The sequence below is a fragment of the Rhinolophus hipposideros genome (genome assembly GCF_964194185.1).
Source record: "Rhinolophus hipposideros genome assembly, chromosome: 12".
Lineage (NCBI taxonomy): Eukaryota > Metazoa > Chordata > Mammalia > Chiroptera > Rhinolophidae > Rhinolophus > Rhinolophus hipposideros.
In genome coordinates, this window is record NC_138058.1 from 50,646,948 (window position 1) to 50,663,980 (window position 17,033).

At 41.4% G+C, this 17,033-nt stretch overlaps 1 protein-coding gene across 4 annotated transcripts in view; it reads right to left on the reverse strand.

The window, feature by feature from the left end:
* Positions 1–15,606, reverse strand: part of TMEM178A (transmembrane protein 178A) — a 44,618-nt gene extending 29,012 nt beyond the window's left edge. The window contains exons 1-2 of one of the 4 annotated variants that reach the window (XM_081068575.1): positions 15,198–15,606; positions 14,282–14,649 (exon numbers count right to left, since the gene is read on the reverse strand). In XM_081068575.1, coding sequence (XP_080924701.1) covers positions 14,282–14,504 — 223 coding nt within the window. In that variant the 5' untranslated portion in view covers positions 14,505–14,649; positions 15,198–15,606. Of the gene's footprint in view, positions 1–14,281; positions 14,851–14,918 lie in introns of those variants that run through there. The other 3 variants (XM_081068576.1, XM_081068574.1, XM_081068577.1) reach the window with 3 other exon arrangements.
* Positions 15,607–17,033: the final 1,427 nt, after the last annotated feature.

A 17,033-nucleotide genomic window follows, 5' to 3' on the forward strand; every position in this document is an offset into this window, starting at 1 on the left:
AATACACCTAGAATTTTTTTCCTGTGGTAACAAAGAAAAAGTATATGGTTTCTTTCTTTCATCAAGATCTTTTCAAAATGTCTTCAAAAAAATTTTAAACGAGCAAGTAAGGCAGATTTAAATTATGCTGTGCGGTTTTCTAAAGGGTACTCCTTTTTTTGCTCTGTTATAAATTCTAACTCGAGTTCCTAAAACCAGATATAACTTATTATTACCAATTCCCTATGAAATCACCTAAGAAGAAAAAAATTATACAGCTGAGTCCTTCCAACCAAATGGCAAACATTGCTCCTACAGAAGAGAGTTGCAGGAATAATATAGAAAGTCCTGCTTTCTCCTTTGAAACCCTCAGGAATAAAAAAGAAAATTAGCAATAAGAAAGCTTGTCACATTCAAAAGGGCAAAAGAAAGACATGTGGGTGAACAATCTGAAAACGGGAAAAGGCTCTCGAACTTGGATTGTCCTAAGGCTTCCTGCTTCTAGAGAGAACTGACCTTTTTCTCTCCTTACACTTTGCTGAGTTAATTAAGCTGCTGTTATCTGGGCATTCTATAATTACAGCCGGTTAATGCTGCCAGAGACCCAACAGGTTACACGGATCCAACCTCTATATTTACAAATGAGAAAAGGAAGTCCTGGAGAGGTGAGGGGACTTGCCCAAGGTCAAATAGCTAGTTAATAGTAGAGGAAAGATGATGCCCTGAGTCTCCTGACTCCTGTCACCTCAATAAACTGCAAGATAAATTTGCTAGGAGGGAGATCACTTTAGAATGCCAGCAAAGCCATGGGTCTCTTGGAGAGCTAGCTGTGTGTGAGGAGTCGGAAGAACACTCCTGCAGCCCAAGTGATTCTCCAGGCTTTTTCAGTATACGAGAGCCTCCCTAGAAACAAGGCTGATACAGCAGCAGAATAGCTCAGTGAAGAGACTGACGAAGGGCAGCAACCCAGAATCTTTCAGCAATTCGTTCCAGCTATTCTGCTTTCTGGCCAAAGGAAGCATTGGACTTGCAACAATTGTATTGGGGGGAAGAATATTTAATATGCCAAATCTGTACATGGAAATACTTAGAATGAACTTGACAAAACACCATCTATGTATTGAGTTCCTAATTATTTGAAAATCACCCTAGTAGGTCCTGTGAGAGAACAGAGACAAAGGAACTGTTCCTTGGAGATAGGGACTTCCTATGGAGAAAAGCATAAAAACATGAAAACCTCAATAATAATATAATCCTTTAGTTAAGGATTCAGAACACTTTATGAGGAAAATCCCTCATAAAGGAGCACTCTGTTAATTTTACACTGATTTTTTTAATTCTTCAAAAATAAAAGCATACCACAATGGTTTTTTACATCTACTACTATTTTTTCAAATGCCAAGTACTTTGCCGTCTTTGAATTAATTATTAACGTCCTAGTCTTTGAAAGCTGAGAATAATTCTCCCTTCTCCTTGTCCTTGAACTACATGAAAAACTCTGAAGTGGGTGAGAAGAAAATGGACCACATATGACTGATTTGAATCTATCCAATACAATTTTTTCAACAGCCATTCTGTAGAAAGGTCACCATGTGTCAGATACTGAGCTGGGTGGCATCTGTCCCTGGCCTTAAGGTAAGGAGAAAAATGGACAAGAAAACAAACCACAATGTAATGTAGAAAGTACTGTTAATAGAAGTATGTATAAAGCACATTGGGGTCCCAGCTAATAAAGCAATTCATTCTGCAGGGAATCAGGGGCTAAAGGGAGAGTCAAAGAAATTTAGAGAGGAAATAACAATGGCACTAAGCTTTCAAGGAAGAGCGCCCAGATGGACAGGAGGTGATGAATTCCAGGCGGAGGAAATAGAATACACAATGACACAGAGAGTGAAGAACATATGTTTTGAGGGAATAGCAAATAGGCTGGTGTAGTCTGATCCTAGATTTCATGGAAAGGTGGCTGGGGTATACACAATCAGAAATGTCATTGGAAGCACACAGTGAAGGCTATTTTATGACTGCTGAAAAGTTTAGGCTTATAGCTGTGGGCAGTGAGAAACCATCAGAGGTTTTTTTCTTTTTTACCATTTTAAGTATACGATCCAACTTCATTGAGTACCTTGGGTAGCCATCCCCACTATCTATTTCCAGACCACTTTATCAACCCAAAAGAAAACTGGGTACCCATTAAGTAGTCACTCCCTCTTCCTTCCCCCTTGTTTTCTGTGTCTGTGGATTGGCCTGTTCTATAAATAGAATATTTCTATAAATGGAATCATACAATACATTTCTTTCTGGTTTCTTTCACTTAGCAAAATGTTTTCAAGGTCCATCCATGTTGTCGCATGTGTCAGCACTTCATTCCTTTATATGGACTGAATAATGTTCCATTATATAGATAGACCACATTTGGTTTACCCATTCATCAGTTGATGGACATTTGGGTTGTATCTACCTTTTGGCTAATGTAAATACTGCTGCTATGAACATGCACATAGATTTTGTTTGAGTTTCTGGTTTCAATTCTTCTAGGTATATTCCTAAGGGTGGAATTGCTGGATCATTTGGTAATTCTGTTTCACTTATTGAGGAAACCAACAGACAAGAGATTTTTAATAAAAGAAAAAATATGATAAGATTGCATTTTAGAAAGATAAATGTACCTAATAGATATTTAAAGAAATAAGATCCCATAGAGATGGTTCTCCAAAGATCCACCAAGTAGCTGCTCATTTGCTCCTTCCTGCTTTCCTTTCTTTCCTGCCTGCTCTCTTGCTTTTTCTTTCTATTTGAACCTTCAAATTGGTATGCAATCTGGTGGTCCAAATATATGTCCACCCACATACCTTGTGGATCTACACCACCTTCTGAGGCTTCTGTGCTAAAATCCTGCTAGCTCGGCCCATCTGTAACAGTTCAGATTGTTTTCTTGCTTTGAAATTCCTGCTCTAAAGAGGTATCAACTTTAATATATAGGCCTCTTGGTTTCAAATGACAGGTCCAAGAGGAGCACAGCAATTCCATCAGGAAACGTGAGGTGCCTGCAGTGGTTTCACTAGAACATTCTGCCAAGAAGTCTGGGGTTCATCTTAATGTACTCTCCCTCCATCCCATGCCTCCAAACAGAGAATCACACACCGCTAAACAACCACTTCCTCAGGTGGCCTTCCAGGTTTGCAATTTTGAAAGCAAATAATTCTTTACAGAAATTTCAAGGATTATTCTTTACAGAAATTTCAAGGATTATTCAAGCCCAATACAGACACAAGTAAAGTGGCTTTTTTTTCAAATTGGTCAGTTTCTGAAATTTTGAACTGTGCCTCTATCAAGACATCAGGACACAGGCAATAGCAAAGAGTGATTTTCTAATTTTCTTTCTCAAAGATGCCACCCCCCTACCCCCCACCAGTAAAGATAGAAGTTAATCACTGGAGACAACTCTAGATTCTTATCAGCCCAGAGACAGTATCAAAGGAATCTGCATTAAAAGAAAAAAATTGCTAAAACTAATCCTTATCTACCAGGAATTTCCCCCATGTATTTGCCTTCCCACAATTTGCCAGCCCTAGAAACTGAAAGTCCTTTTCCTTTGTCTTGTCATTTCTCAAAAAATGTATTGTTCCTTTGATAAGATGCTAAATAAGCCCAAGCTTTAACCACCTCTTTAAGTTATTCATCTCTGAGTACTCCCATGTATATATGCACGATACATATGTTAAACTTCTGTTCATTTTTCGCTCATTAATTTGTCTTTTGACAGTCTCATTTATAGGGTCCAAGCCAGGAACTTAGGAGTGTAGAGGGCAAAAGATGTTTTTCTTGCCCTATGCCCATCGGGGCAGGATGTGGAGATAGAACATAGTAAATCTAGAATAGCTACAGGAAATCTGGGTTCTCCTCTCAATCCTGTTTTACCTATGGAATGATCACAGGTAGGACAGGATTGCCATGTCTGTGACAGTCACCATGGTTGTGTACACAACAGTCATGCTTCCTTTGCTAACAAAAGCCGGATTTTGTCCAGGTGTCAGGCAGCCAAGTGCTTCCTGGGAAGACTGGGACCTTCCCCAGCACATGGAGGAAGCTTGACTGGTCTAAAGGAATTATGATAATTCCATTCCACTTGCCAGGGATTGGCTTAGGAATGGTCATGTGACATAATTCTGACCAATGAGACCTGTGAGAAGTCTGCTGAGAGACTTCTGGGAAATTGCATTTATTGTAAAAAGGGTTCACAAAAAAGGAGCATGGCCTCTCCAGCTTCCTAGTCTTTAAACTACTGTGTGAGGCAGAGATTCATTGCACTGCTGTGAGCAGGAAGAGATAAACCTGAAGGCAAATCATCCATGTTGGGGCTACTAACGCCCAACAGCATTGAATCTTTAATCACCCCAAGTACAGGCTTCCTCCAGACTTCTTGTTATGGGAGATGATACATTTTCCTTGTAGGTTAAGCCATTTTCATTTGGGTTTTCTGTTATTTGGCACTAAAAGATCCTTAACCAATAAACCCACCTCTATGAGTGGATAAATGTTTATCAAGGACTTTCACTAATTGTGTTTTTAAATATTAGACCCACAACCCAAATTATGTTTCATACTTATCAGAAATGCTGCTGTACCTGACCTTTTCAGAAATAAAAACAACTCCAGAAAACTACATATATGGGAGAATACTTGGCCAGGAAAAAAAAAGAGAAGTCTGCCATTTTAACCTGCAAATAGAACTCAAAGAGTGCTACAATAAGAACTCTGTGATAATTTAGAAATAAAAACCTGCTCTAAAAAACACCCATACCACAAATTTTCAAAATGAAAATCTGGGCCTCTTAGTTAGCAGCACTCAATTTCCCCCATGGCACCATCAAAATATTACTGCGGAATCATCTATCTGTCTGGTTTAGAGAATAGAGAACTTCTCTGCTTAATGCCTCTCAGGGCCTCTCAGACACTTTTGTTTTAATAACTCTGTCATATTTGGAGGGCATGCAAAACTGTGACCTTTTATGATTTCTCCTGTCATTAAAAAAAAAAAAATGTTCCCAAATCAGGTATATTGGGATCAGTTCAGAAGACTAACAGGTCATGAATTATTTGTACAGCTCCCAACTTTCCAAATCAATAATTGCACCTGGGGATGACTGAAGCACCCATGCTCACGATATCCATCAGCTCCCCTTAAACCCTCACCCCTAAAAAATACCCGGTCTGGATAAAGTCTCCACCCCCACTGCCAATCATATTGCTGTCTCTAAGCCCCTTCTACAAGATTGGAGGGCATCCCTGTCCAAATGATACTCTGTTTTATAAATTAAAACTAATTCGAGATTATGCTGATAACAACATCCCTTCCCTCCCAGGCATTCTGATAATACGCTTTGGGAAAGCAAAGAATGGGGTTAGAGGTGGCACACTAGAAATTTCATGTAATTGACAGGGGTTTACAAACAAGAGAAAATCATCTATCAAGGGCATAATAGTAAAAAAAAAAAAAAAATGGGTAAGGATAACTACTCCAAGTTCCTTTCAACTCTACGAGTCTCTGATTCTACAGGTGCTTACCCATTTTCCTTCTATCATTTTGAGTTTCCGAAAGAAAAGGCACCCTTGAGGAAAAAAAAGGAAAGAAACACAACATGACTTTAATGCTTCTTCAGTGGACATCTTCTGGCTGGATTTTATCTTTTACTGCTGAATACTAAACCGTTTCCTGTGTCTTTTGTTTGTTTCCAACACCTGAACAAAAAGACAGCATTTTTCCAAAAAATGGAAAACATGTTTCCAAAACATTCACGTTAGTAGTCATTGTTTGTCCTGTCAATCTTGAGTTCAGCTTATCTTTTCATTTTTCTAGTATTTGTTAGTTTTAGGTTCCTTCAACCAATACTTCTATTGCCTGCACACCAAACAAAAGTTTCCCTACAACATGTTAAATGCTAAAGATTAAATCACCTGGATGAAGTGATTCTGAAGTAACAGTGGCATGAAACAAACACTGAGTTTCAACTGGCGGAGACTCAGTTATTCCCATTGGCCGTTATATTTTTGGTTTCTTCCCCCTACAGTTTATTTTCTACGTCAAATTGTCACTCTGATGATCCGGTGCATAATTTTGTAATCACATGACAAGTGATCTATTCTGTTGTTTTTCAGGGTAACTTCACTGAGTACCATTTAACAGGATGCACATATTTAAAATTCCACGACAACTGTAAACACTACCGTGAGCAATTTTCAAAATTGTAAGAGGTTAAGGCATGGCATTCAAACACAAATTAACCAACAGCACTCCCCCACCTATTCCCACCCCGGGCTTCCTTACAGCTCCGGGTGTGGTTAAGGAAAGCACAACCTCGAGGGACAAGGAGGACAGAGCACCCATGTTTGTCACTAAGTAGCCTCTTATTTTCAGAACCATTTCTTTTCCAACACTCACTAGTAACATGTGTTGGCTGACTGTTGAGTGAAGCAAATGCTCACATCCCCTACACCAAATAAAAATTCCTTAAAATGTAGACAAAGGAGATCAAAGCCAAATACAGCCTCCCACATCCCACTCCCCACACCCCCTACGCTGCCTGTTCCACTGTTATAGAGCCTAAGTCTGCAAACCAGGGCTTACTAACATGGCAGATGAAAGCATCAGTGTTGACTTGTCGTTCGGTGACCTGTAGTAAAGGGACAGTTAAGCCTTTTGGAATTATCTATCTATTCAGAATTTCCCACTTGTATTTCTGGAATCTCTTCCCTGTCTACTACCTAGATAATAACAAATAACTTGGAGAAACCAAAAGGGAACATATTATATCCTTTAGATCCTTAGAGGAGAAATGAGTTGATTGCGTTTTCACCAATGAACAAAATATTAAAAACTCTGAACACTGGGGGACATCCAGAAAGTTAATGGAAAATAATTCAATGTGTCCTCAGTAATTCAAGATAACAGGAATTAAAATATGGTTTGTATTGTTCCCCCCCTTTTTTTTTTTTCACTTGCTAATGCATTCCCTGATGGGTGCCCCATGACATTTTAGTTTGGTCTGCAATCAGCTTATCTGGCTGAGTTACAAGAAAGATGGAGTACAGCGTGTAGTTTCCAGTCACTCTGCAGCAAACAAAGGCTGTCAGCTTCATGCCGGCTCTCTCATGCTCCAAGAAGTTCAGATACTTCCTTTTAGTTGAAACTTTGAAATAAAACAGATTAATCACTGCAATCACTTTTAACCACAGGGAAATACTATAAGAGAGCAAAAAAAATAAACTGTCTTGAGTTTTACCAGGTTTTGAAGATAAAGTCCAAACAGCTTTATTTTGATACAAATCTTTACAACCAGTTGTGGAAAGCTTTCAACAATATCAGTGGGGTGGTGCTTTTTAAAAATAGTAACTGTAGAAAATGCAATTTTTTTAAACCTAAAGTAGGTCTACGTAATTAAAATGATCTTATCTGAATTGGACCCCAAGTACTGAGCTAATGTTTTACTACAAAATAAACAGACTTTCTGTTTGCATTATTTGCCAATCCTCCAGTTTGGTTGTTTTCAATTATTTCCTTCCATTTCACCAGTTGTTTTTGCAAATGGGTGGGAAGTGAGGAGGATGACCAAACCTGATTATTTTTGCTCTTATAACCAGCAAATAATACAAGAAAATGAGCCCCAGATGTTCACACCGGTGAGTATTAAAGGACAGAGGAATCTCCCTGAAAGATAAGGTGGACATGGGAAGGTGGGCTCAGGGAATAAGAAGACAGACAATCCAAGGTCACAGTTTGCTTGGCAGAGGTCACAGATCAGTAATCTGGGGTATACTGCACAGCAGGTATATTCAAAGATGAAAGGAGAGTTCATTCTTGGTAACTGTTGGAAAAACCCTAAGATCCGCCTAAATTCCTTCAATGTTCCTATTCCTCATGGTTTCCCACTTTGTATTGACATTGGGAGTCTCCGTTATTCCCTCAAAGGAATGTAATGTCCAGATGCTCCCCCAACAAAAGCTTATCTTCTATGGCAATCAAGAACACTTGCAATAATGAGCCGTCTGCCTGATGGAGGTTGAGGGCTCTTTTGAAGCTTTGAAGAAGAAAAATCAGTAGCTAAGGAAAAAAAAATCACAGCAACTCGGGTATAATTGGATGTGAACTTTCTATGACATAGCAAAAACTCTTTTTCCCCCCCTCTCAATTCCTGCTAAATGTTACCCATGAAACATGGTGGATACAAATGTCATTGATTCTGGCAATTGTGATCACAAACCACTTAAAACACCATCAACTTTTGTGTTTATAAATTACTTTAAAAGACAATCTATGTGTGCAAGTGGAAAGAATAGAAAAGGAAATACCTTTTTTTGATAGAAGAGTGGCAAGTAAGAATTTAATTTCTATTCAACATAACCTTCAGGAGTGTTAGCAATAGAATATGTCGGAATACAGAATATCATACTTGGGTACGGCGAGCCTCAAAACACTGTGGGATAAAACTACAAATCTCATCATTAAGTAGTATGAGCTGGCAGTTGTTTAATTGAAAAGGGTTCATTTATTCCTATGTCTAATGTCTGAAATGATAAAGAAACAAAATGCATATTCTTCTCTCCCCTGCGTGTGATGTAACAACACACTGGGAGACTCACCATAAATTTCAGCCATGACAGGAAAAATCACTCCTTCCTTTGCCCAGATGAGAAACTTGGCGGTGCTAATGAACAGTGAGAAAAGCAGTCTTCAATGTGGAGTTGTGTACATGCCCCCGGGCTACACAAGCAATCCTTTGGAATGCGGGGTGAAATAGTTGAACTTCCATTTATATCTATTTATTACCACATCCCTTCAAAATTTGCTTTTGTCTGTGTTTTACAATGGATGTGTTCGTACAGCCCATGCACGTGACTTAAAAATGAATAAATATAAATTATGTAGAATGGTGCTCAAAACAATTTCGGAGACCTCTTGCCTTGAGAAATAAAGAAAGAAAAAGGAAGTCTTAATGATATACCTAGCACCCCCAAAAGTTTTGCCAAAAGCATCTTCTGGTCTAAAAGAAGGTCAGAGGATAATATCTGAATTGATGGGTCAGGGGGGAGAAACAGTGCTAGCCTCTCAGCTTTCCTAGGTATATCTGCTCTTGGGAGATAATTATTCCAACACAAATGATACTTTGGTCTACAAATGAGCTGAAGAAAATCATCAATCTATTTCTGTGTCAGGTAGAACTTGGTGGGTCCTGTACGGACTATTAATTTCATGGAAAATAAGCAACAGGGGAAACAGATAAATCATTAGCAGAGCAAAAAACAGACCCAATGAATTCCTACCAATTCTCCAACTTTTTCTGTTGTTGCAGAGAGCAAAATGACAAAGTATTTATGTCCCATTGCCTTTGATATCTCTGTTTATCTCATTAGAGGAAAAATGCTTCTGAAACCACAGGGACATGTTCTATTTCAAGTTTCAAGAATTTAGTCCCCAATGATTTACACAAGTTAACATTAGGCGTACAGAATTATAATCTTCATATTTCTGAAATTCTATCATTTTAAATTTCATAAAAACAAACTCTACAGCATTAATTTTCCTTTAGTTTATTGCAGGCAATATATAATATTAGAATTTGATTTACATAAATGAGGTACACGTATTTGAAAAAGTAATGTTAATTGCTTTTAATGAAAAATTTTAATTAAAAAAATTTTAAAGTAAAGTTAAGGCTGGCAAGAACAGTTGGAACTTTTGATGTAATTTCAATGACTAATTTCTATTCAAACTTAGTTTCTCCAAAGTTCTACATAATATATTCACTAGTCTCATCAATGTTTATTTATGAAAGTCAGGGTTTTCAGTAACTGAAAGAAGCATTATATAATCTTTCCAAGTGTGTCTCCTTCCATCTGTCCTCCTGTTTCACTGTTCATCCAGCAGTTTAAACATAAGAATCACACTTGGAACAGAACGACCGGGCGTCGCCCAAAGGGTACAGCACTCCATCACTTTGCACTGTGTTCTCTGTCATTTACCGACCAATACAAGCCGCCTTCCCAAAGTGCTCATCCCATAACTTACTAAGAGTAGTTACTATAAAATCCATTAGAAAATAAATCCACTACTTGACGTAAACTCAGTGAGGGCAGGCATTTTTATCCATAATGTTCACTCTTGTATCTTCTGCACCCAGAACAATTCCTGATTCTCAATATATGTCTGTTGAGTAAATAAATTGGGGGAATGAATGAAATATTATCAGCTCCATTTGACAGATTAACTAAGACCCAGAGAATTTCATAAAGGTAGTAGGTGGTAGGGCCATAATTTAATGTAAGCCAACCTCCCAGACAGGGAGGTGATGTGGAATGAAGAACCTATCTTTAGGTCATCTCCTCTCATTTCCTGGGCTCCTTACACAATCTGTGCCACACACCTTTGCCTTACTGACTTTCTGTGACTTTCACACATAAGAAAGCCTTCTTTCGCAGCACCGTAGGCAGTCCCAGTGTCACTGAGGGGCCTGAGGCTCTAGCTTTAAGTCCATTTCACAAGTTCCTTACTACTAGACTCCCTCAACCTACCCCTCTTATTGCTGAGTGGAAGATAACTTCATTTGCATGCTTATCGGAGACAGTTTTTACTTTGACCAGCAAAGCATCCTTAGCATCAAAAGTTAGCTGCAAGAAGGGCCTATATGAAAGTATAATTTAGAGTCAATTGACCAACTCAAATACAAAAGAACTCCCATGTATGTAGCCAAAAATCTTCCTAATATTACCTGGCACATAATAGGCTTTGGATGGGCATTTATTGCATCGGACAGTAAACTATGGAAATAGAGTGCAGACCTAGTATCTCTAAAGCCTTTGTAATTTCCCATGTTACCCTAGTGGGCAAGATAGTGAAATGTGGATTGGTTAACATAGTGTGAGTAGCAGGACTTGTGGCTGGAAATACAACTGTATTCAAACTGTGCTGGTGACTGGTCGTTTGTCAGCCTGATAGAATAGCATAGGGTTTTTTCTAGTCTTGCTTCTTAATGGGTTTATCAATAACGTCACCTCCATTCTCATTGAGGTAGCTGGTTGAAGGTCCAGTCTAGAACTTCGAGGGTCACTCTGGGCTACAAGTGAACTAGAATCATAATGAAAGGGTAACAATCAGATTTTGATGGTTTTTTCCAAACACTTGTCCCATTGAGAGAAATGTTTTTCTGGCTCATGTGATTTCTCTTAAGTAGATTAATACTACAAAGTCTACACACTTCATTTCTAAACAATCTCTCATTGTCCACATTGAATGTTTGTCTCCTCTACAGCTCTCAAAAATACCTGCCTCCAGTAACAGGAAATGCAAACAATTCCAGTTGTGAGAATGTTTTCCATATTATCAATTCTACATTTTCCTCTGCAACTTTCACCTACCTCCTGGCTTTGCTCTCTGAGTCCAAATGAAGAAAGGCTGACCTTTTTTTTTTTTCTCAAAAGCTCACTAAATATGCCAGGTGGTTCTTGTGACCCTTTCCCACTCCTCAACACTCTCCCATTTGAGTCTCTTTTTCTTCATTTCCTATTATTAAACTTTCTACATGTTAGGACTCATAAACAAGATAATTCAGAAAAGAAAGTAAGAATGGAACTTGGGACCCTAGTTATCTAGTTTTTTTAATTAGATGTGATGTAAAATTCTAATTAATATGTGACTCATTTAAGAAATTCATGTCACAGCCACTAAAGTCAGATGCCAAAACAAAGGTAATAATGTTTACCTACGACGATTGCCAAAGTCACCTGTTTGAGAAAGGAAAATGTTAGTGATATTTTCCTTTCTCAAATTATTCATAGCTGTTCATTTTAAAGCTATGTCACCCTTTCACTTGATAGATGATGAAACAAATCTAGAGGAGTTGTGGAACTATCCCAAGGTAGGTGAGTAGCAATGTTAAAAGCACTTCAGGCATTTTTGGCCATCTTCCAAATAACAAATTATGGTCCTATAATGTAATGATGTCTGTCATTTTCTCCAAACTCCTCGTGTCTTAATAATGTCAGCTCATTAACTTCCCAGGAAACTAAATTTACCTTGTTATTATTACCACAATCATAGACTTCAGAACTAGAAAATTCTTTAAAAAATAGAATTTTTGAAGAATTCCTAATACTACAGACAAGAAACTGAAGGCCAAAGAGGCCCAGACACCTGTTGGAGGTCACACTGCAAATGACCAGCAGAGCCAGCAACAAAGCCCATGTCTTCTGATTACAACCTAGAAACTTTTTAGTGTTCTATACAAAGGATTAACTAAACATCATCGATATTATAAACCTGAGTTTGTTTTAATCTAAAACATTGCATTCATCACATAAAAGCAGAATTCCTCTAGTATACAAATTCTGTCTTATGAAAGTACTACTCGTAGGCTGGACAACCATTTGTCAGAAAGATTGTAGAAGAAGGGAATTGAACAATGGGTGGCAGGTTGGATTCAATGACCTCTAAAGTCTCTTCTATCTTTAGGATTTGACTCTGGACTGGCCAGGAGCTGGGCACCTCAGCCAGCCAGGGCACCTGAACAGGTGGGGAATGTGCTGTATCCAGGAGCAGGGTCCCTCTCCTGCTATTGGGTTGGACTCTGCCCCGATGTTGCAGGCATTATTCTATATCCAATTTACATGCAATCAAATACTCTAGGCATAGAAAGAATGTAAAGACATGCAGGTCTGTCATTTCCAAAGACAGACTACACTGCTTAGTGTTCAAAATTGCCTTGCCTAAATGAGCATTCCATAACAAGCCTCCAAATTCAGCTTTTACAGTTTATTCATGTACTATGTTACTATCAGAATTAATTATGCAGCATCTTTATGAGGAGAAGTCAGATTTGGATGCAAGTTAGGAGAGGAAAGAAAAAGGTGCACTTTTTCTTTATAGGAAAAGTTACTATATCTGATTGCCCCCAAAAGCTCTGGAGTCCTTCCATGCACAGACAGGTTTCAGATGGCAGTCCCCAGCTGAGCTAGCCATGGGAAGGAGGAAGTTGACATGCTTGAGAAATGAAGAATATACCAACTAATAAGATTCTGACGGCCAAAATATTATTAACCCCCTCCTTTCTGAGTAATTCCATTCCAAACTGTAATTTAACACAAGTCTGTTCTTTTGCTTTCCTGAAGTGGCTACTAAATAATAAAATGTACTGTTTGCAGACTTTTTCCTTTTTTTGCAGTAATGAAGCCAAGGGAAATATTGTTTTTCTTCATCTCAAAGAAAAAGAATTTATATTAAGGGTGGAGCTCTGCCATTTAGAAGGAAGCTTCCCCAATGGGATTGTCACAATGAATATTTTTACATGAGATTACCAACCAAAAAAACATCAAACTGTCTGATTACATGCCTGGGGACCAGGTGTTGCATAGGTTTCGTGAGTACATTGATCCTCTACAACTCAGTGCCAAATAACAAAACAACAACAAAAACAGCCCTGCAAGGTATCACAGACACATAAAAGAGTGATTAGGTAGAGATTCCATGTGCAAATCCAGAAAGCTATACTTTGAAGGATTTGGGCATGTTCTCTCCTCTCCTCACCCTCGTGTGCCTAGACACCGAGGATGGTGGGCCCAGACATCTGGGAAGGTTGGAAAAAGTGGATGTCCTATCTGAGTCCAGCTTGCTCCACCCATGCACGGATGGTGTATTTGCGGTCTCATCCCTAAGAACCCTGCATTTAGGGGCTTTGCAGGAATAGTCCTCGGGCCTCCTCCGTTCCCCATTAGCCTGCCAGCTACCACATCAGTTCCCTCTGCTACCAAGTTCAGCTCGACACACACAAAAAGCCCCTTTGCCACCACTTCGGAGGTTGGCACCCCTTTTCTTCCAAAGATTTTTCGCAGAGGAAAGCACAACTTGAGGGAAGGAGCTCGACTGGGAAAGGTCAGGTCTCTTGGATTGTTACCCCACGGGGAGCAGCTTCAAGAAAATCCACACACGCATTCCAAGCCAGGCAGGTGCACAGACAGCGAAGGATGAGAGGAGAGGGAAAGGAGGCAACGGAAGGAAAGAAGCAGATAAAGGCGGGGGGGCGAGGGGCGGGGGGGAAAGGAAGACCGGGATGAGAAGGAAAGAGGAGTCATGGAGAGAGAGAAGAGCGAGCGAGAGAAGAAGGAAGGAAGGAGGGATACAGGCAGGAGGCGGCGGGGAAGGATGAAAGAATGTGCCCGGGAGCGGAGTGCGGGGCCGCGGTGGGGAGGCGGTGGCTGCCCGCACCGGCGCGCCCCTGGGGAGCCGCGGGCTGTGCTCCGCGCGCGGGCCGCTCACCTTTCAAGATGAGGGTGTCGATGTCGCGGTCGATGCCCAGGAAGTAGCACTTCCTCCAGAGGCCCGAGTAGGTGGCGAAGAGCGGCCGGCCGCACTCGGCGTCCAGCCCGCCGAGCCCCAGCAGCGAGCGCCAGGACTCCGGGTCCGTGCGCCCGGGGCCGCCCGGGAGCAGCCGGCGCCCCAGTGGGGGCGAGTCCCGCAGCGGCAGGTGCGACAGCGGCATCAGGCGGTTCTTCTGGTCCGGGGGGTCGGCGCCCGACCGGCTGCGCTCGCAGCTCTCCTTGTGGCGCCGGGGGTCGGTCTCGTACCAGTGGTCGGTGAAGATGGCCGTGACGAGCAGCCCCAGGGAGCAGAGGCTGAGGCCGAGGCTGAGCGCCGTGATGAGCGCCCGCGGCTCCATGGCTGCCCGCCCCGCCGCAGCCGCCGCCAGACACAATGCGCCTGGCCCCGGCGCTGCTCCGCGCTCCCCCTCGCGCCCCCCACCTGCCCCCGCCGCCCTCCCGCGGCCTCCCGCTCCCCCTTCCTTGTCTCCCCTTCCCACTGCCCTCGCGCGCTCACCGGCCCCCAGTCCCCTCGCCTTTCCCCAGCCGACAGCACTTTCTGGCCCTCTTCCCCTTCGCCAGCCCCCCGGACTCACTCTGGTCCCCCCACCCCGCGCACTCTCCTCGCCCCTCTTCCTTCCTCCAGATCTAACAGTCCTCACTTCTCTCCAGTGTCCCCCTTCCCTTTTGAATCCTCCTCGCCGCCCTCTCTTTTCTCCCTTCTCCTCCTCTCTTCCCTTAACCCTGTCCCTACTCACCCCTGACTTTTCTTCAACTCTTCCACTCTCTCTTTCCCCCACTCATTTGTCCCTCTGTTTCCCCGCTCCCCGGCCCTTTAGGTCCCTGCCCTGGACCCGAAGCTTCTCTGCACCTACCCCAAAGCACGCTGCCTCCTGTCCTGTCCCCTCCAACGACCTTAAAAGACATCCACCAGCATCAGACTCAGTCTTGTCACTTGTCCAACTTGATTTTGATCAGGATCCCGTTTGGTACCCAGAAGCACATCCCATCCAGGTCGGGCTGCGTCGTCCTGTTTAACTCCTTGAAATCTTGATCTGGAGCTGAAGACCCTTTCTCCCGCCCATTGGCAAGCTCTCTGTTGTCTTCGTCTTTCCCTCTCACTTGCCCATTGCAACCTCGGAGCATTCTCTCTGCTCCAGCCCCTCTTCTGAAAGAAAGGACACCGACTGTCAGTCCCTGAAGCGACAGACTGATGACCCGAGTGGTTTCTCCCCATTTCGCTTCAGCCTGCACGGAGATGGACTTCTTTTTCTTTGATTACCTCCATCGCCCACCAGACTGACAGCCTCCTGGAATTTCTAGAAGAGCATAGAATCAATAAACCCTTGCAATGGCACCTGCTCTGTGAAGTGATTTTTCCTTTTGAATAAAGAAATCCCCCAGGAATAAATCAAAGTAATGATTTTTCTCCTGGGCAAGTTTCTTGCATGGACTGGGGAGAACAACAACAAAGCAATGCTACACACCAAAGTCAACATGTCAGCTCTCTTCCATTCAGAAGAGACACAGCAATCACAGATGTTCATTCTGACAATGGCAGGAACATTCACATTTTCTAAAATGAAGACATGTTAGGACCCAGGGTACTGAAAGAGTTAATTTCTTATGTTGTGTATTCTTACAACAGAGGTGCAGTACCCTCGTGCCATTCAGTGCCCTTGGGGGCCATGTCAGAGACAGAAAACCATGCTGCATGAGCCTAGGGGTGCCAATTCTTACGTTCTTACGCTATGAAATATTAATGATCAAGAGATTATGAAGCATTCATTAGATGCTAAATGTCATTACTCCACAGTTTAATGGGACTTATTAATTAGTGCCCTGCATCAATTGGTATTAATGTGATTTGTATATTTCTTCTGGACTGGCACCTGTAAAGGTGATATGAGAGGCTTGCTCAGATTTATTTTCATTGCTGTTTGTGCTCAGTATCTTCAGAGGGTATGTTTCCGATGAAGACTTCTACCTCCTCTGAGCTGTTCAGTTCACAGATCACTTAAGCAAATCTTTCAGTCATATCAGACCCCCATGCCAATTTCTGCTGACCTGACAATGTGAATTATTGCTTGGATTTTCTTACACCTTCAGCAAGATCTATGGTGAGCTCTAGTCTAATTAAGGAAGACAAAGAATTATAATTTTAGTGTTCCTCTCACCTATAAGCTTTCCCTTAAAAGGAAATGCTAAGCCCATCAAAGGAGTCTTATCTGGACTTACACAAAAATGATGAGACTTAGAAGCTTTCTTTTCTTTATACCCAATAATATGTGTAAAATCCTAGATCTTTATCGCTATTATAGAGAATATCTTTTCAAGTGGGAGCCTATAGTTGACATCTGTAAGTCACTCAAGTTGTCATGTGTCCTTTTATTTTTAAAAACTGCCTCTTGAGATAAAGTGATGACAAACTTTGCCAGTCTTAGGGGTGGTCAGAGACTTGGCAAGTCCTCGCTCCCTTTTCAAACACTGATGTTCTGCAGGAAACAAATATTCTGCTATACTTCAGAGTCACCTGATTATCTTCACACAATAACCCTGCCCCTAACTGGAGTAGACACAAGGAAGCCTCTTTCTTCAGGCACTTCTGGTGAATTTAAAAGAACACTATGTTCTGCCTCATTTTCCCAGCCAGAACACTTGGATCGTCCTCTCCTTAGAACATAGCATTATCCTCAAAGTTCATTTATGGC